Source organism: Meleagris gallopavo, chromosome 4, assembly GCF_905368555.1.
Source record: "Meleagris gallopavo chromosome 4, MGAL_WU_HG_1.1, whole genome shotgun sequence".
In the NCBI taxonomy this organism is placed as follows: Eukaryota; Metazoa; Chordata; class Aves; order Galliformes; family Phasianidae; genus Meleagris; species Meleagris gallopavo.
The window spans coordinates 54,606,961-54,627,799 of NC_139407.1; the positions used below are offsets into that span (position 1 = coordinate 54,606,961).

At 35.9% G+C, this 20,839-nt stretch overlaps 1 protein-coding gene across 7 annotated transcripts in view; it reads left to right on the forward strand.

The window, feature by feature from the left end:
• The window catches only part of KCNIP4 (potassium voltage-gated channel interacting protein 4), a 384,702-nt gene that overhangs the window by 282,625 nt on the left and 81,238 nt on the right, over positions 1-20,839 (forward strand). The window contains exon 1 of one of the 7 annotated variants that reach the window (XM_085223407.1): positions 10,098-10,521. The exons of 5 other annotated variants lie outside the window; for them this stretch is intronic. In XM_085223407.1, coding sequence (XP_085079533.1) covers positions 10,410-10,521 — 112 coding nt within the window. In that variant the 5' untranslated portion in view covers positions 10,098-10,409. Of the gene's footprint in view, positions 1-10,097; positions 10,522-20,839 lie in introns of those variants that run through there. One more of the 7 variants, XM_010710337.4, reaches the window with a different exon arrangement.

A 20,839-nucleotide genomic window follows, 5' to 3' on the forward strand; every position in this document is an offset into this window, starting at 1 on the left:
ATTATTTTTGCATTTTTCTCCATCTATACTAAAATGCTTGCTAATTCTTTACACATTAATACTACTGAGAAGCTTCTTTCCCTTGCCCTGCTGAATGGAAGCTTCTGTTCAACAAATAAAGCATCAAGTATTGTTTAACCTTTACAGCAGTTGCATTCCCTTTCCCCCAAAACAATTAAAAATGAAACAAAAAGAAATAGCAAAGAAATGAGACAGCCACTGTGTTCTGTTAGTTTGCGACCCAGAGCAGATATCAAATGCATCTTCTTTGGTATGCTAGACAGTGTAACTAATTAGGAAGAAAAAATATACCAGACTTGAATTCACCAAGAGAATTTGCTTCCTGAGCACCTTTTGTTATAGACTTAATTTCTTCCTACAGAACTTCGTCTTATGAATGACAAACTTAAAAACTAATGATATAGACATGTCCTATATATATTAAAAGTGTAAAAAAAAAAAAAAAAAAAAAAAAAAAGGATTAATTATAAACCATTAATCTTTACTATGATGGTAGTGAGACACTGGAACAGGTTGCCCAGTGAGGTTGTGGATGCCCTCTCCCTGGAAACATTTAAGGCCAGGCTGGATGGAACACCTTGTGTCCCTGGCTGTAGCAGGAGGGTTGGAACTAGATGATCTTAAAGATCCCTTCCAAACTAAACCATTCTGTGATTCTATGATTAAATATACAAAGTTCATCTCCTGAGTTTGCACAGGATTGCAAGTGTTGGACTGCAACCATGAGATGAGTACCCAAAAGGAGATGAGTACTGTCTGCAAAGTGTGGACACTGTGTGGACACATCCTTTTTTTTTTTAATCAAATTATTTTTCTTCTATTTTAACAATCTTCTGCCTTGAAAGGGCCTAGTTATTCTTTCGTGTATCACAGAATTGTTTCAGTGAGAGACTGTGTGTTACTCTCATTGCTACCTAAGAATAAGTTTAAAAATAAACATTACCAAAACAAACCTCAGTTGCAGTGAGAGGATGGACTGAATTCCTGTCACACTCTTAGGGTACTTCTATTGGAAGAAAGTGCCTTAAAACTAAGGGCATTCTTAGGAATCTAGTCATAAGGGGTATGGGTATTAATTTTCATTTACTTCTGAGTAATAAGACAAAATGTAATAAACTATTTAATATTTTTTTGGTGTGTGAGGGACATTAATGAAATACTAAGACTATGACTGGCAGTCCAACTTTGTAAACCTTCTCATTTCTAATTGGGCTCCGCCTAAAAACTTTTAGTAACTAGTTTTTCCATATAGCTGTTTTGTTTAATTGGAGTGGGTCCAGCAAATAGCAGAATGGTGGGGAAGGCGGGGAAGTGCTTCTGAGGAGGTTAGAGAAATTAAAACTCATAGCCTGGTCTGCACATGAATATAGGAGGGAAATTACTCTTAATACTCTTGGACTTAGAAATGGTTGAAAAAGGCTTAAAAATTGAGCAATTTGTGAACCATGTTTTAAAACTGTCCATTTAAGAAGGAGGGATGCATGGAGGTGTCTTTTTTTTTTTTTTTTCTTTTAATTTACATGTCAAGCATGTGAAAATGAGCTCATAATAAATAATATAAATCTAATGTACATAATGGAGTATCTGCTTATCCTAGCTGTATGGAATACAGAAGCTGTGGTAAACCCTGCAAAGTTGGCATAGAATGTTGTGGTGTCTAAGGCTTTGTTGGAAGTACAAAATAGTGTGCTTCTGTATTTTCTTGCTTCACTTATTTCAGCGTTTGGAAGAACCTCATGATGGTGCAGACTGTTGTAAATTGTAATGCTTCCTCAGGGAACAGCTGAAACCTTTCTTTTACTTAAGTGATAACAAGGCATTGTAAACTTACTGCTTTCTTCAAGGGCTTGTTTTATACTGTTGCTGTTTTCCAGGGTGCTAAAACAGCAAATCTGCTGGAGCAGATCATTTTTCATTTTGCTGCATGGACCCTCAAATATCACTGTAAGAACAAATTGTTAGCCAGGAAAAAACTGTATTAGGAACTCCAAAACATCATCATTTTATATTCTTTCTTCCAGTTCCTCCCCAATAATGATTTGCTACTTCTTTCTTTTGAGAACTAATGAGAGTCTAGCACACACAATCTTTATGTTTTCTGAAGTAAATTTTCTGAATCGTTAGTACTCTGCCAAACTCATTCTTTTGGTGGAGGCAAGATTCCTAACTGAGAGAAAAATATGAAAAACAAGGGAACAAATAAAGGCAGTGCCCTTGCTCCTTTCAGTGTGTTATATATCCTGTATATCTCCCTGATATCATCCTCTGATGAGAATCACTACTAAAATTTCTCTGAAGTAAACCCATTCACTTTTTCATTGAGACCCACACACTGAAAATGGCCTTCAGTGTCTAGGAGCAATAAGAGAACTGGTCCTAAAAATTTATTTTCTGGTCTATTTTCACAGAATGGTTAAAGCTGGAAGGAACCTCTAAGTGTCACCCCTGTTCTTGTGTTCCAGTTTGTGCTTTTTGCCTCTTGCCCTGGCACTTGGCACCAGTGAAAAGAGTCTGGCTCCATCTTTGCACCTCCCATCAGATATTTGATAAGGTGCCCTCTGAGCCTTTTCTTCTTTAGCCTGAATAGTTTCAGCTCTCTCAGCCTTTTCTCAGATGAGGTGTTCCATTCCTTGGATGATTTTTGTGGCCCTCTTCTGGACATAATCCAACAAGTTCATGTCCCTCCTGTATTGAGGATTCCACATAAGGATGCAGTGCACCAGGGGAGGTCTCACCAGCTCAGAGTAGATGGGCAAGATCACCTCCCTCGACCTACTGGCTGTCCTTCTTTTGATGCAGCCCAGGGTATGGCTGACTTTCTGGGCTGTGAAGGTGTACTGCTGGCTCATGTCCAGCTTGCCATCCACCAGTACCCTGAAATCGTTTTTGGCAAAATCGTGAGTTATCCTTTCACCATCTTGTACTGATAGTAGGGGTTGCTATGACCCACATGCAAGACATTGCATTTGGATTTGTTGAACCTCATGAGATTCTCCTGGGCCCTCTGCTTCAGCTGTCTAGATCTCTCTGGACAGCATCCTGTACCTTGGGCACATCAACCACACCGTGTGGCTTGGTGTCATCTGCAAACTTGCTGAGGGTGTACTCCATCTCACTGTTGATGTCATTGATGAAGATATTAAAGAGTATTGGTCCTGGAACTGATCTCTGAGGGGCACCACTCATCATTGATCTCTGTTCAGACATTGAGCCATTGACCAACACTCTCTGGGTACAATCCTATAACCAGTTCTTCATCCATCGAACAATCCACCCATGGAGTCCATATCATTCCAATTTGGGTAGAAGAATGTTATGGGGGACTGTGTCAAGGGCCTGAAGTCCAGATAGATGACATCAGTGATTCTTTCCTTGTTCGTTAATGCCTTTACGCCATCATAGAAGGCCAGTACATTGGTAAAGCAGAACTTGCCCTCAGTGAAACCATGCTGGTTGTCTCATATCACCTCCCTGCCTTCCACGTGCCTTAATATAGCTTTCAGGAAGATCTGTTCCATGATCTTTCCTGAGAGTGAGGTGAGGCTGGGTCATCCTTTTTACCTCTCTGAAAAATAGACGTAACATGCCTGTTTCTCAGTCACTAGGAGCTTTACCTGACTGCCATGAGTTTTGAAATATCATTGATTGTGGCTCGGGAGCTATGTCAGCCAGTTACCTCAGAACTCTGGGATGCATCTCATGGAGACTCAGAGTTATGGATGTTCAAGTTCCTCAGGTGGTCACGAACCTGATCTTTGCTAACAGCAGGAGGGGCAATCCCCCTCCTCCCACCAGTTCTCACCTTTCAACTCATCCACTTGAGGGGTCTGTGAGGGGCAGTTGCCAGTGAAGACTGGGGCAAAAAATGTGTTGAGCACCTCAGCCTTCTCCTTGTGTGTTGTTATCAGCCTGCCTCTATTGCTCACTAGGAGTTGGTACACCTTCTTGGACTTTCCTTTTCTGATTGATGTACCTGTATAAGCCTTTCTTATTCTTATTTGAACCCCTTGCCAAGTCCAGTTCAAGCTGGGCCTTGACCTTCCTGACCCAGTCCCTACACACCCTGGCAGATTCCTGTACTCCTTTCAGGGTACCTTTCCCTGCTTGCACTGCCTTACATATGTCCAACTGCCTTCTAATAGTTACATTATACTGTAGTTCTACAATGTAAAAATACATTTATATTTACAAACTTGGTAGTGACAATTCCTACTACTGCAATATCAAGGGTGAATTAATGTAAAAAGTAGAACAGATCTATGGGCTGAGGATGTAGTCATCTAATTTAGAGATAATTTAGTTTGCCAAGTAAGCCAGTGGGCCTTGCAGTAAAACAAAGCAGAATTGGATTACTTACTATTATTAAATGTAATTTAACCTTGTTTAGAAAAGAAATGGTTTCTCTCTAATGCTTTGCTAAAGTTTTATAAATTAAAATGCTACTGTTACTCCCATGGCCAATCTGTTTAATTTACAATTCACTTGTGCAGTATCTACTTGAAGAATAATTATATAACAAGTTATAACAATTAATTTTATAGGAAAATGAAACCACCTGTAGCTGTTATGTCACAGGAGAGAGTTTGGTAATGTTTTTCTTTTGGGATTCTTTTCAATTCTTGCTTTCAGATCAGTAATAGCCGCAGTCCTTTGATTTAGATCAAAGCAAGAACACAAGCTTCCAGGAGCATGTGAGAGTCAGGTGAAAACAAAGAAAATGATAATAATAATAAAACCCCATAAAAACTCCATAGCCTAGAGTGAGACTACTAAAATGAGGAAATCAACTCTAGATGTTTATAGCCACGACATTATTTTAGTGTAATTTACTTCAAAGTATGAGACCAAGTAATCAGCATCTTGGATATCATATTTTCTCCCTTGATTATAAACCAAAGATATCTTTTCTATACACATGTTGATCTATTATTTTCTTTTTAACTTTCTCAGACTATATCCACTTACAGTCTTTAAAGATGTAGGTCAGTTAGTGTAAATATTAAAGATGATATATGAAATCTGAGAAATTTCATTTTAGGTAATGACATTCTGCATAGGTCTTCTGTCTAGAGAAAGTTTTTTTTGCAATTTTGGTAGGATAAGTAATCTGCTACTGCAGTTTTATTCTTTTCAGTAGCTGCAGCACTGTAGAGGTAAACAAAGTAATTTTGTATATTAGCCTCATTTTTTCTAAGCATTTTATGAAATTACGTAGTATTGTGTGTTTATCTATAGCAGCCTATGCAGAAGTTGCTACATTCAGAAGTATGAATTCTTTTACCCTGAATGTAATTCTTGAAAGGATCTGTGTAAATTAATCACTTCTCCTAAATCCCAGAATATTTTCTTCTGGCAACAGTTTTTTCTTTAGATCTAAGGTTTTTGTGTTGAAAACTGAAGATTATTGCCTATGAACAGATATCTTACTAGCTAGCTAATAGGAGGATTAAATTCATTGTCAGCCAGATAACTTGCCTAATAAACTCACACCTGACCTCAACAAGAATTTGAAGATTATGAATTCAGCTGACCTGCACATAAGTGTCCTTCCTGTGTTTATTTCATAGTTTCTTTCTCTTCTGACTGACTGGCATTTCCCTCTGGAAAAGAGTAGAAAGAAGGAGAACTAATTAATACTTTTTTTTTTCTTTCTTGTCAACTGTTTTCCTTTTCAGACAGTTTTAGGAAAAAGTACCAAATAGTTTCTAATGAACTATTACTGCTAGCCAATTAAAGCTTCTTCCCCTCTGTAAATTGCTTCTAATACTGGGCAAATGCATTCATTTGAGGAAAACAGTATAATTCAAGTCAATTAACAAGTAATGATATATTCTCATCATTAAAATTATTTTCAGTTTTAGTCAGCTCCAATCTAAATTAGACAATAGCAGATATAGAATGTCCACATAGAAAAGAAAGGGAAATCAAAGTATAAAGAGAGCCCTTCTTTTTGAGACAGTTTACAAGCAGATGTTGAAAAGAAAGTACAGTGGAAAAACACATAAATTAATTCAATGTATTTTAGATCAGATATGTATTCTTATTTTTCTACTGTCATGTATAAAAGTCAGAAATTGAATAGAAGAATTTTCAAATGATAATCAAAACTCCTTGTAAAATTAAAGTTGTAAAATAAAATTTCATATTTTTACTGTGTTAATTACACTGTCAGCCTGTAGTTAAAAGATAAGAATTTACTGGAATTAAACTAGATCACCAAGGTACTTAAGGGTTATAGGATAATACCTGATAATTTTGAAAGTACTGTTTAATCATAACAATTATAGGGAAAGTTTATGCCTTAATACACAAATAAAAGAATTACTAGTTATCTAGAAATTCTTAATATTTCAAAAGTTTATTCCTTTGTATACTATTCATAGTGCCCTACATGTTATTCTGAAGCATTTGCCCTTTAGTGATGTGTCAAATTGGGTAGTTTTTGATTTTAGGTTTTTTTTTTTTTTTTTAATGGTAGATCTTACCTGCTTTGAAATTATTAAAATTTAGTTTCCCACACATAAGCTTTATAAATAACATTTCCAAGCATTTAGAAATACACAGCAATCAGATCTTTGTCTCTAATACAATCATATTTCATATTTGCTTCTTCCTATATGGAGAGTATTCTATTTAAAGTAGTGTAGTCAACAATTAATCAGGATAGTTTGTAGAAATATTATGCAAGAACTCCATAACTGGATTCCATTTCAGAATTCCCTGAGGATTTTTACTTCTAGAGAGAAGACACCTTCTACAGTGCTTCAATGCACGTTTCTCTTCTCTACTTACTTAGGGAGAAAAACATGTACTTAACCTTGCACAGATAATCACCAGTGGATAGAAAGAGGAGGTGGCAGATCCATAGTCAGGTTCTCTACTCCAGCCTTTGAGAAGCACCATTCTTTGTCATGCATCACTTTGCAAGATGTACTCCTCTGTTGCTATAAAGCAGCAGATCAACCTAATGATCTATTTTTCTGTGGGGATCCATTAATAATTTGGAGCGTTCTGTATTGCAGTTTAGGTACCGATGTGCTTATGCTTTCTGATAATCGTTCAGTAAACCCTCAGGGTGGTAGTGTCTGAGTTTCAGGCAAACATTAAAGTTTCTGCTTCAAATCTTCTTGGAGAAGAATTTATAGCCAGTGGAATTTGCACTATTTAGATGTGATAGCTTTCTATCAATTCTGCAGTGTTGACACGGGGTGGTTTTTTTTTGTTACAACTTATTGAAGAATCACTAGGAAGCTTATGCAAAGTTATATATTGCTAAGTCAGCACCAGAATGCATCACAATGTCCAAAATGGAAGAGGGAATTAAAGAATGATAACGAGCCAGAGCAATGCTTGGATATCATAAACTGTCTGCTGATGTTTCATTGCTTCATGTAAAGGATGGTGTTTTCCTTCATATCCTGGAGAGGGCGTTGATAAAAAATTTCCTTTACTTTTAACAGCTTTTAAAATTTATTTATAGCGTCAATACAGGCAACCCATATGGACTTATAATAGAAATATTTTTAGAAATATTGCTCAAAATATGAAGTGAGAGGTAAAAGTTAAACTTGGCTATGAATTTAGGAAGTGATCAGAATATGAAGATGTAACTCATTTAACTAAATTTTATGATCTCTTTGTTCAAGACTGATTTCATTTTCAAATGCTTTGAGGCATGGTATTTTTTTTTTTTTTTAATTTTTTAATTGAATGACTTTAGAAGAATTCACCTCTGTAAGTTACTCTGTTATTTGGATGTGTTGCATGGAGTATTGAAAGACACATTTTGTACATAGCTTCCTTTTTCCTTTCCACATTGTTGATTCCTGCTTCACTTTTCAGAGCTAAGTATTGGAGAATCACAAAGTCTCTGTGTGTTTCTACTCTCATTTTTTTTTTTTTTTTAAGCATGTAATTTTGGAAGTAATTAATCAATTAAATTAGTAAACAATTTATTTTTTTAAAAATGTCTCTGTGTCTCATTTGCAGAACAGACAGAATTGACCCCCAAAACTCTGAAAAATTGTAATCTCTGGCCCTTTTATTTTTTGGGAGACATTTAGTTCTCTTTCCTTGTGTGAAGACAAAAAACAAAAGACTGGTTATGTCCAACACTTCCTGCTGGGTGGCTTTCAGTGATTAGAAGAGCTTCTGCTCCCATTTCTTCTCCCAGAAGTGGACTACTGCTAGGATGTAGACCAACAAATTTCTCAATTTTAATCATTTTCCTGATGTAATTTATTAATCTCTAAGGCGTCTCTCACTATTATATTGTGATTCCTTTCATTATATTAGGATTGTTGTTTCTTTAAATTCTGTAAAACAACGTGTTTCAAAGTTCCCAACTTGGGATCATTTTGAGCCCTGAAATACTCTGAATGGTTGGCCATGCTACAACTTTTGAGAAAACGAAGAAATTTTGTGACAAGATAAAAAAAGATAAAAGAAAATGGTAATGAAAAGAAGGAGAAAACATAGATGAGATTAAGATAAACAGATTAGAGCCTTAAAATGGGAAGATTATTGAGAGTATTTAGAAATTTAAAAGAGGTAAGAAAATAGTACTTTTTTTGAAAAGGAACAGAACTTTACATGAAAATAGATTAAATACTGATAATACAAGGAAAATGCAGATGGGGTCACTGAATTGGGCTGGATATCTTTTAATTGTGTGCCTTCCTACTAAAAATCATTAGCTTTACTGATGAATAGGAAAAGAAACTGATTTTCAGTTTCAGAGCATGTGTAAATAATTAGAACTCATGACATTTTAGTATTAAATATCTAGAACGGTGAAATCAGAGAATATTGTTGCTATGTATTGCATAGACATAACCTAAAAAGAACTGTAGTAAAAATGTGATTTCCCAATAAGTAAAAGTATTCAGCTTCTAGAGCCCTGTCTATAGGTAAAAAATATGTGATTTGTTATTGTAATTCAATAGAGATAGCCTTCAAAGAAAAACAAAAAAATTGGTTGTCAATTGGAAGTTGTAGTGTTTTTTTTTGTAGTAGACCATTAAAAGATCATTAATGTTTCAATTCCAGAATTAAAATGTAATAGTTTTCTGACCAAAAGTAAAAGTTCCTAAGCTTCTCAAGAAAATATTAAGAGTTGTTTTGAATGGAAAGTGTTAAGTCATCTAAGATTAGCAGTCACTTTCACCCCTCATTTAAGAGATTACTTTCAGTGTTAGAACCTTTAGTAAAATTATATTTTTCTGAGTTCCCTTTGCTTCATGCTAGTGCCTTGTAAACTGGTGGGCACAATTTAGTTAAATGGTTTCGGCAGGCACCACACTAGCATTTAGGGCTAACCTTACACGTTTACACATGTGCTGCATAAATGCTTCAGAGCTTATTATTTACACTGGCTACTCTCTTGGTAGTCATGTTAATAAACACAGGGCAATTAATTTTATACAGATTATACAGTAAATCAGCTGGTATCGTAAGCCTCTTTTCTTTTCCCCCTGATGCATTGCCTGGGCAACATCTTCCCAGTAGCTGTTGAAAATGCCTAATTCCCCTGTCTATGAACCAGTTTGTGGTTCGGCACTTCTAGGTTCTTGTTCTTAGACAGAAAAGCGCTGTTTTGTTCCTCAATCAATAAATAAAACATTCTTCCTGGCTGCAGCATGGGGATTTGGGCAGTGCATGTCTCCTTGACACCACTATATTTTGCTAGCTCTGGGCACTGATCGTGCTGACATGCATTTCTTCAATTTTCAATCTTATTTCCACTAAAGATTCTAATTAAATACTGGTGATGCATAAGACAGTGGGGACAGTGCTTCCCTGCACATTACATCTTTTGATGCAGAGGGCAGGGATTTTCTGACATGCAGCATTCAGCATGTGTGAGATGTCTGTCTCTAGTAAACTGTCATCTGTCACATTTAACCAAACTTGTGCTAAAATAAGCTGGGAAAAAACTGCAAAGCTCAGGGAGAATTGCAAAGCCTGGGTCCGGAAGCAGTGGAGCACAGAGAGCTGACAGCAGCGTGCTCCCTCGTGCAAGTTCTTAGGGAACGTTTCTTCTTGGCACTGGCACAGCAAAGTCTGCACTTCTGGCACAGATGTTCCTACAGCAGCTCTGAAGTAAGGCTGCTTGCTGGATACCATGCCATGCCCGGGGGTTAGTGGTCCACCTCAGCCTCTCAAATTGACTCACCTCTGATGAAATCCAGTACTTAAAGAAACAAGAGATGTGGGGCTTTAGCTGATAATTCCGTCTCAGCTAGGGTGGCTGGTGAACTGACACAGCCCAGCGCAACGTCGCTTGGCACCGCTGCAACTTTCTTCAAAGCAAACTGTTGGTAAAATCTTCTTGTTTCCCTCTGATCGCAAGCTGGTGTGACAACTGGAATGATTTGCCTGTTGGAAGAATGTTGACTCTAGAGTGGGAGTCGGAGGGACTGCAAACAGTGGGTATTGTTGTGATTATATTTGCATCTCTGAAGCTGCTTCATTTGCTGGGACTGATTGATTTTTCTGAAGGTAAAGTGGTCACTCGCAGTTTGTGCTGTTTCTAGGTGTGGTGTCTGATCTGCTAAAATAGACTTAGAGAGCATCAGGTTTAAAAGCTGTGAAATGAAAATGCTTGGAAAGAGAAAATAGCAGTCAGACTAAAAATCTAATATTGTTCCTGCTGCTTTTACTTTGTTATTGTAAAACAGGAGTAGATGCTAGTTAGATGCTAGCATCAGGTTGGAATTTTACAAAGAATTAAAAAGGATGAAAGCAGAGAACGTAGCATTTATCTGTCAGTTGCTTTGAAAGCTGTTCACTGCTAGACAACTTGGTGCATTAAGTGAATCTTAGCTCAGTTCATGTTTATAACACTGTTTTTTCTGATTTATGCATTTAGAGGTTTGATCTGACTTTGTATCTGTGTTTTAGATCAGTTTCATAGATAAATGTAAAACACCATTATTAGGATAAGTAATATAGGTACAGCTTTATGAACAAATCTGCCTTATACTTTCCCAAAAAAGTAAAGCATATATGCCAGTTGTGTATATATTATACCCATATACATATAATTAAGATATGTTTTTCAATTCCTGTTTGTTTGCTCAGATTCCTGTCTGCTCCCTATTGTATGGATCATATAATTTCATCTACTCTCAAAGAGGACTTCACAGTAATTTTAATAGGAATTTTATCTCTGTACAAATAGTGTGGTTTTTAATACCTGTTTTGTTGAAATAGACTGTTTCAGCTTAATTGTTAATGAGATTTTGTGAACTTTTGAACAAAATTTCTTAGTGGGTACTGCTGTAGTAAACAGAAACCATTCACTCACTAAAACATTTGCTTGGGAAAATACTTGCTTTTCTCAGTGTGTTAGTATGTGTGAACAAAAAACAATCCTTTTTGCTGTGCAATTGCTTTCAAGTCAGAAAAAGGTAGCCAAGGAGAGAGCTCCAGTTTTCTGAAACATTAAGTTTTCGTCATGGAATAGGATCTTTGATGGATGCAGATTCACATCATCACCTCATAAAATCGTTCGGTGTGCTGATAAAATGTGAAATCTTTAACACAGCACTTTTATAGTTATTGAACTATTGAAATAAATAATCCTTAAAAGCATATGTGGAGAGAATATATAACAGTTTCTATGTTTCTATGTAATGTATTTGTTATGGAATTAAGGTATTTTTTGAATTCTAAACAGTAATTTTTTTCATGATGCACACTTTTTATTTCTTCATGCTCTTCATGTGTAGCATTTTTAGCACCTAAAAATTCCTCTTATTTGTTAACTTCTACTTCATTGTGTGTGGTAAGGTAACAATTTATAGGCAAATAATTATAATGCACCTTTTTTAGCAGATATCCCCTTCTTAACTTTTCACAGAATTATATTAAGTCTGGAAAATGCTTCATGTAATTTCAACTATATCACCTTTCAATAAATAAATAAATAAATAAACCAAAACCATCACCAGAAAACCGTTAAACATTATAGTGATTTTAACATAAGTGTAAGTTGAACTGAGTATCAACTGAAATCTAACTTTCTCTGCTAATATGGCCATTATCTACATTTTTCCTTACATGATAATATAGTAATTTCATTCAAATATACCTAGTATCATAAAACAACCCTCTAAATGTGAAAAGATTAAATATTACAAAGTACTGTGGGTATATTAAGAACATCTTCAGCGTGAATAGCTCCATTGTCTCAGAGGATTTCTAGTTCCCCTAAGGCTGATATGGTCTATTTAACTCTTCCACGCTGGGGTGCTGCCATTACCATTAAACAAGAATTCTGCCCCAGATGACGAAGGATTGTCTATAAGATGGTCAGAACAAGTGGCTTGTTGTTCCGACCAGGCCAGGTTTGCTGTTGATGTGCAAAGATGATTGAATGGTCAAGGTTGATCTTGAAATCAAAATGGGCATTGAGCCCTCCCCACCTACCCCATAGTGGCTGAAACAAATCTTCTGTAGGTAGGCTTTCCTATATCTTAATGTACTTGTCTTAATAACTCAGATATATTGACTTATGTCAAAAATATCACTGATAGAGAGTCCCAATGTTTGCCAATAAAGGGCACGGAATACAGATAAATGACAAATCTTTAGTTGCTAATATGTTAATGCTCCACAGATTTTACTGAGGCTGTGACGATGTTTTATCCAAGTTTCTACCAGCAGAATAGGAAACTGCAGCAGCTTGTTTATTGTTTATTTTTATAGTTATTTACAGCGTGGTACAAACTACTGTTTTTTCTATGTAAGCACTTTCAGATTTATATTTAAAAAGAAAAGATAAAATAGTATTATGCTCATGGAAAAAAACTCTTCTTCAATTCAACAATGGGAAATATTTTACCTATTATGATTCTTCCTCAGATATCTCTCCTGCAAAAGTGTTTTCAGCTGTCACTCAATGTGCTGTAGTGGACAGCCATCCTCTTTACGCAGGGAAAGGGGTTATGGTGATCAAGAGCTTGACTGCCCAAACTCCTCCATGGGAGCATTAGATGAAGCCAGGCAATCTGCACAGTTTTATTACAGTGTTCAGTGTTTGACGGGGCAGGGCATCTGACTTGATCCTCTATTCTTATCTAGAGAACATCTTCTGCTACTTCATCCCTCTTCTACTTTCCAATAATCAGAAAAGGTAGACCAGAATGAGAGGGAAGCTGATTTCACTGGTGCCAACAATCTCCTTCAGTTATAAGCACTGAATTGAATTAATACCACTTTTACTGTGAGAGTGAAAATCTCCTTTTCCTCTCCTTCTGTTACTTTGAAAGAGGTTTGATGCTGATCAATATCTTCCCTCCATCTTCCTTGCCTGAAGCTTTTGCTGCTGGGTGAGTTTTTGCTTTGATATTCAGCTGTAAGGGGCGCACAGTAAGGAGTTCGTAAGTGGAACCAGAGGATCAGTGCACCAGACAGAGGGAATGAATCTTCCAGAAGCTTGGAGGGGAGAGACTGGAAAAATGAAAAATTCATTTTATTTATATTTGTGTGCAGAGAATATTTGTCATGTGGTAGCAATTTGGGAAACTATATAAATACTGTTAGCAATGTTATGTGTGTCAGGGGGCTGTGTAAACAAAGCTGTTAATGAGACAAACTTTGTGCTTCCTCCTTCACTATGCATTCATTATGCTTTTAAGTATAACACATCATATAGAAATATTTTGTGAACATAACCAACCAACGTTGTAATCTATTCCACACCCTACTATTCCCACTCTTTTGTTTCCACTGAGTTCTGTTTTCAGAGCTTGCTGTTATCTTTTAAGTGCTTATTCAGGTATATGTTTGATGTGTGAATGGCCAACAGCTTTATACATCTTTCAAGTGAATGAAGGCTTGGTAGAACTACTTGAGACTCAGTTTCTCTTTTGGTGATGCAATAAGAAGTGCTATTCACTTACAGTTATCAGGGAACATACTTGGTTGTAAAGTCAGTTTTGAGAGTAAACTGAGGATTGCTGTGGTTAGAATCTGGAAATAGGAGAGGGAGTTACATTCTTTAAGTAAGGTTAGTTGTCTGTCTTTTAGATGGAACGATACAGAAAGACCAATTTTTCTTTCTATTTTGGATAGGCAGAAGTCCAGAAGTTGTGTCAGTGCATTTGAGCTGATTTGTTCTGTCACACTAACATGCTGAAATGTGTCCTCTTTTCTATCTGTTCTGGACTCCCAAAGCACAGGGAAGATAAGCTTAGGTCTGTCTGCAACCATCTGTGTTAACATGTTGTAAGCTACCCTTACAGTTTAGCAAAAACGGGAAGGTTTAAAATATTGCCTCGAGTTCAGCATTACTCTCCCCTTGTCGTAAATGAACGATATAGGGAAAGATATACTGCCCACAGATGATTCTCCATTCCTTTGTGCTTTTCTATGAAAAAGGTCTCAAAAAAGAAAGTGAGTTTTCACGTGAAATAACTTTGTTTAGATGTGACTGATAAAAATTATCTGAATTTGCATCTTCCATTAACTGGTGGCTGTGCAGGGCAGGCTGAAACTTACTGAACCTTGTAACAAACTGTTACGTCTTACTCAGGGTAGTTGAACATGTTCTATTTTCACTTCAGTTTGCCTCAAAAACTAGGTTTTCCTAGACTGGGGAGCATGATTGCATTTGGGAAGTATCATCTTAACTGAGGCTGTCATGTTCTTGTACAGTAAAAAAATAATCATAACATAATTGTATTGAAACTGAGGGTTTTGTTTTGCTTTGCAGCTGTTTTACTAACTTTCCTATGTCGACCAATGGTAAGATGTACAAATATAATTCATTTGATAAATGAAGAGGAGCAAAATTATCCTTTTCCTGTGAAAAAACAGAGAAGTCATGCATCAGCCTATAGATTTGTTCTTACCAAACTATGAGTGAAGTGGGACGACTGAAATAGAAGTTTTAAGGGGGACCTTTTCTTTTGGAGATTTTATTATCAACTACTTCCCAAGCATTTCTTTATTAAATCTGTGTGAGGATGACTATCAGAGCATGAGCTTCTCCAGTGAAATTAATATCTGAAAACTCTGATCAGTTCAAAGTTTGGATACTGACCATGTAAAAAGTGGGAAGGTTTGCTTTAAAAGATGTCAAAAAATACATGGTGTAAACAGTCCCCTGTAAATACGACTTATGTAACCTTCACATGTGTGTTTCTGAAAGGATCAGGTATTACAATTTTTTTTGACTGTAGATAAAGCATATCTGTTCAGTGTGCACTTACCCCACTGTACTAGAAATGCTGTGTGGCACAGAATCACACAGTACATCTTCATCCTGTCTTAGGGAAGACACCTGTTGGCCACCCTGCTTTGGGAAGGCCATTCCTCTCAATTACTGGGTCCTCCTTTTGAGATCACAGCCTTGATTTTTCTGCAAAAAGATTTTCTTAGTGACACTCACTTTAGCCTGAGAAACTGACTATTTTCAAGCAGTTAGGGCAGTTTCTCTTTGTATTCCTCTCTGCAAAGACCTGGTTACTTTTGAGCATCTTCTGAATTTTCATTCAAGGAATGCTGGGTATTCATCTTAAAATCATTCAGGAGATATCTGGGTTTTTACCACCTTTCCCTACAGACTTGATCAGGCCTCTTTCTCAGGACCATTTTACTATCATTGTTCACATAGATTCTGAATACCTATTTTGAGTGCAAACACATTTGAGAAACAATTGGAATATAATTAATACCTGGAGAAGAAAAGCAAAGGACTAGGGCTTATCAGAGTGTACTATATGCATGAACTGTCACTGCCCTTCATCACACTGTTATAAGTTACTAAAACAAATAGATCCTTTACCAACAAAGGAAATCAGAAGATGAAGAAAAGAATGCCCAGAAAACACTCAGTATTCAATCATAATAGCTTTAAGAACCACTGCTGGCTAAAAAATGTACGTCATTGGAAAGGGAAGAAAGTATTTTCTCCCAGAACATAGACAAACACCTCAAAGAGAAGCAAGTAAAATATGTTTAGTATGTGTAGCAAAGACTGCATCTAATAGTGGATGCCAGGAACTTCCTACAGAATACCCTGTTACTCATTTTCTCTCTGCATGCTGCCATTGCTTCAGGCTGGTTTTAAAATATAGCTCCACATAAAGTCATTCATTTTATGATGACAGAGATTTGCTGTGACAATATATGCTTCTGAAACGTAACTACATGCAGTCAGCTGAGTTAAGGTGAGGAGAGAAAAGCATTGCTAACGTACTTTGGGCTAAGAATCTGGAAGGCTTTACTTTAGAATGTGATGTTTGCAGGCATAAATAATGATAGTCTAATGTAGCGTTAAAGAAGCAGATTAAATATGTGCAATGATAGAATGACTGAATGAAAAAAAATATATATCCATAATTGTGCTTTAATGTAGGAATAATATCCTTGCCTTTGGTCTCTTGAAATCTTAAATTATCTGCTCCATCTTTGACACAATTTTCAACCAGAATTTTTTCATCTTTAGTATCAGTGAAAACACTGATAATTAAATTTTTAGATATTTATATCTCTGGGTTATGTGCAGATCTCAATGAAGCATCAAGGTCTACAAAACAGTTGAATCTGTTCCACGTAATGAGAAAATGATAACATAATTTCAAGCAATTATACTATAATTTTACTGTTCATTAGGCATTTTAGCTCATAATAAATATTCTCATGGAATTGTCTTTGAGAGAAATTGTAAAAGCAGTTATAAAGCTGAATTTGCCATGTCATCTGGACTCTCATGCTGTATAACTTGTTCATGCTACTGTAGCAGCATTAACAAGCACATACCAGACTCTTTGAGTTATAGAAAGGTAATATGCCCATCTAAAGGCTGTAGTCTATGAATGTTTTGAACTACCGTAGCAGTAGATTGATTGTATATTTGTATATATCTGTGTACATTTGTTGAAGAGAGAAATAAGATTAAATTAAGTCTTTGTGTATCAAATTTTGGCACTTTTTGGTAACTTTAAAGAGCTATGATATTCCAAAGAATCAGCTATATAATGTAAAGTCAGACAAGTTCTTAGATAGTATTTTTTATTTAATATATATATATATATATCTGTGTGTATGTGTGTCTTTATTGATCAAATTATTATTTGCCTATAAAATATTTTATTACTAAATAGTTTATATTTCCATATTAAAATAGCAGGCTGTTGGACTGATTGCATATTTTATACTTGCTTTTAAATGATAGATGGATTCCATATGTGCAGTTATCTGGTTTTCAGATGTTTATTTAAATAAACTTACCTTAAATATTTCTGAGAGACATCTGTCCATGTCCTGCTGCATTTTATTTTCAGCCTCCCACTAAGCATATAAGCACTGAATGATACCAAATTAAACAAGGCATTGTTCAGACAGCAGGGCTCTTCAAGTATGAAGGAGGGATATCGATCAAAGTTCACTGAAATGAGTCAAGTCAAGATGAAGTGCAGCAGTTGACTTTTGTGTTGCTCCCAAAGATAGTTTGTTCCTTGCTGATAAAGCTGCTGGGTTTAGAGTGGGAGAGAGGAATTAGAGGAGAGAAGCAGTGGTTGAGAAGGGAATAATAAGGTCTAGTTTACTCAGTGATCTATTGCCAAGCAAATAAGTTGCAAGGCAAGGAGAAGGCAACTCCCTGCCCTGCTTGCAGAAAAGAATAATTAGTAAAGTAAACAGTCATACATATTACATTAAAGCATGTACTTCTGTGTAAGAAGAGGAAATGCAGCATTCTGTACTTAAAAAAATAGTATTTCCCTGTGATCTAATGGAGGGCACATCACTAAGTGGTGACTGCAGACATCCACAGTGTCAAAACTGCTGGTTCATCCTGGCTGTATCTGCAAAATAAAGCTAAATTATTTAACATATGTACTAGTGGTTTTAATTCTTTCCTTTTCTCTGTATTGCAAATTTTTTAGATATCTTTGTTTCTCAGTAGAAGATGAAGTTCTAGATTCAGCACATCATCATAGAATTTGAACTAAGTCAAATTTATTAGGTTGGCATATGTATTGCAAGGTTATTTTTTTGAAGCACTAACAAGAATCCTTCCCTCAGATAGCAACAGAAGAATATATTGCACTTGAAGAGAAATGTCACTGAATCTTTCAGCAAGTGACCGGGCAGGGGTACTGTTTACACTGAAACATCTACAGTTGTGTTCCATTGTTTTTTGTTGTTACTTTTTCTCAAGAGCAGGAGTGATCATTATCCTTAGATAACCTACGTTCAGCTTTTCCCTGTATTTCTTAAATAGTTTGACTTGTTTATAACATGCTTTGTTATTTTTCTGTCATATGGGTACCAATTATCAGCACCTTCAGTTACATAATTAGAAGAATTGACACTAAATTGTTAGAAAGCTGGTTTGGCATTTGGGAACTCTCATTATAATTCTCTTCCTTTGTGACTTTAGGGTCTAGAAAATGGTGGAAATTATACTAGTTAGCTCACAAACTGTTCTGAGGGTAAGTAGATTAGAAGATGCTTCAGATGCTGGAGTAGTGAGGTCATATGAGACATATGTCTGCAGATCTCTTGTAATCACACTCTCAAAACTTGGAGCCCAAGTCTGAAATTTGATTGTATTGATAGCTACAAATAGCTTCAATTGTTTGAGATCTTTTATACATAAGCATTTCTGAATCCAACCAGAAAAGTGCTGACATTAACCAATAGCCCACTTTATTCGTTACCACTAATGACTTCTATTTTGTTGTTGAGAAAGCAGGTAGTCATATCTCAGATTCTAATAAAAAGTAGATCCAATATAAATTACTGTAAGATTTTTACTTCAGTATGGTAAGCGTCTCCTGTTGAACACCTGTATCTTTTCTTTAGCTGAGTTTCATGTTGCCTATTCTTTCTAAGCATATTTATTACAAATAATATATATTTATTTATACTTACATGTTTATATAGAATAATGGATTCCTTTGTGAGGTATGTAGTACATGTGACACATATCACATACGTAGTGAAATATATATGGCAAATAACTTCAGAATGTTTTCATTTTACGGTGTAATAAATGAAAGTAGACAGATTTGCAGGATTTCATAAATTGCAAATAACAGTAAGAAATATTTTTTGCCTTTTATTTCCTTGTATTTCAAACTACAGGCCCTATTTCTTCATCTCTCACTCATCATATACTTTTAATACAACACATCTGTAAGGTACATGGATATTTAATTTCAGCACAATATATTATTCTGTTATTAAACTGCAGAATTTTTATAGGATTCTCTTTTCCCAAAGAAATATAGGAAATATATTCCATTCTAATTTAATATTGCAATATAAATAATAAACAGTAACTTAATGGAGAATATAATATAATTTGATGTTGCAGATAGACTTTTGGAGTCATAAAATCGACAAGGATGAGATCTTCCTTGTTTTATTTCAATAATGACACAATGTGAATACTTGTTTCTCTTATATTTCAGTAATTAATAATATAATTTATATTGCTGGGGGAAAAAAAAGATCTTGTTTTCAGTTATTTCTCCCTCCTCTGGGCAATTTTTCATTCTCATTACTGGAATCACTAAACTGAGCCCAATCAATTAGCTCAGAATAATTGTTTTGGGATTGTATTCAGCCCCTGATCTTCAGATACATCAGACAAACTTTTCTGCATGCTTTTTTTTTCTCAGATGAACAAATCTAATGCACTGGACTACATAAAATTCCAGCTGATTTCTTCAGAGATGGAACATGTCCACCACTTTATTCTTTTCGAATATTATGCAACAATTGCACATTTCAAATATAGCAGTCAACACAAAAGTATAGGTTGTTTTCATATAAATACTACCAATAAATGGATGCTTCACTCTGTACCCATATATTATCATGAACTTGTGGTTCTAGCTTTTTTTCCAAATGGAGATGGAATTTCTGAAAATAGTGTTATTCCAAACTTTTGTTCAGATCTCTTTCATCTGTGCCAGCTTAAACAAGTATCTTGTGAATGCTTGAATAGAAGTGTCTGAAAAGTCATAATTAAATAAAATTCTTAGTACCAGTTTTTTGCTTTTATGAAATTTACTGATTTGTGCAATTACACATTATTTGTGTAACCGGAGGCTGTAGTCACATCCATTCCATTGGTTGTTATTTAAAAAAGCTACAGAGTGCCTGCCCAAAGGCCATACAGTTCAGGGGTTGCTTTTGTTTGTACAGATTGGGAAGCAGATGGTGAGAATACAGGTGGGTCTGGGAGCTGCAGTCTCATTTATAGTTCTCTGCTGCTCAGAAGTAGCAGCAGGTCAATATTTATGGCAGCTCACTTTTTCTTTACTCTCCAGAACATTCCTAATCAGCAGCATCTGATGGGAGGGAGAGATTCAATGCCATGCTTGCCTGAATAGACAATAGCAGGACAGAACTGCTCCTTGGAGACTCAGGTTCTGCTCACCTGAGTATAGAAAGAGGTAAATGAACTAACATGTGCATGCTACCAGATGCAAAGTCAGGTGGAGATTTTCTGCCTCTTACATGGGTCATAATCAGGCCCGGAGGCACTATAATGGAATCATTTTCGATGCAGTGTTGAACTAGAAGAATTGTGGCAGATTTCAGAAGAAACTTCTCTGAAAATCAAGCCACCTTTATTCATGACCCTGGGTTTTGGTCTGTGTGACCTAATTTATTTCCCAAACTTTGAAAATGTGGCTTAGGTGTTAGTGCTTTTTTGCATGCTATTTATCCTCAGCATAAAGTCTTTTCATTTCTTGATGGTTTTATAACTTCTAAATAGTTGTAAACATGATCAGTCTCTTCAGTGAATCCTGGCAGAACTAAAGCATGTGCAGATACTTAATTGATCAGG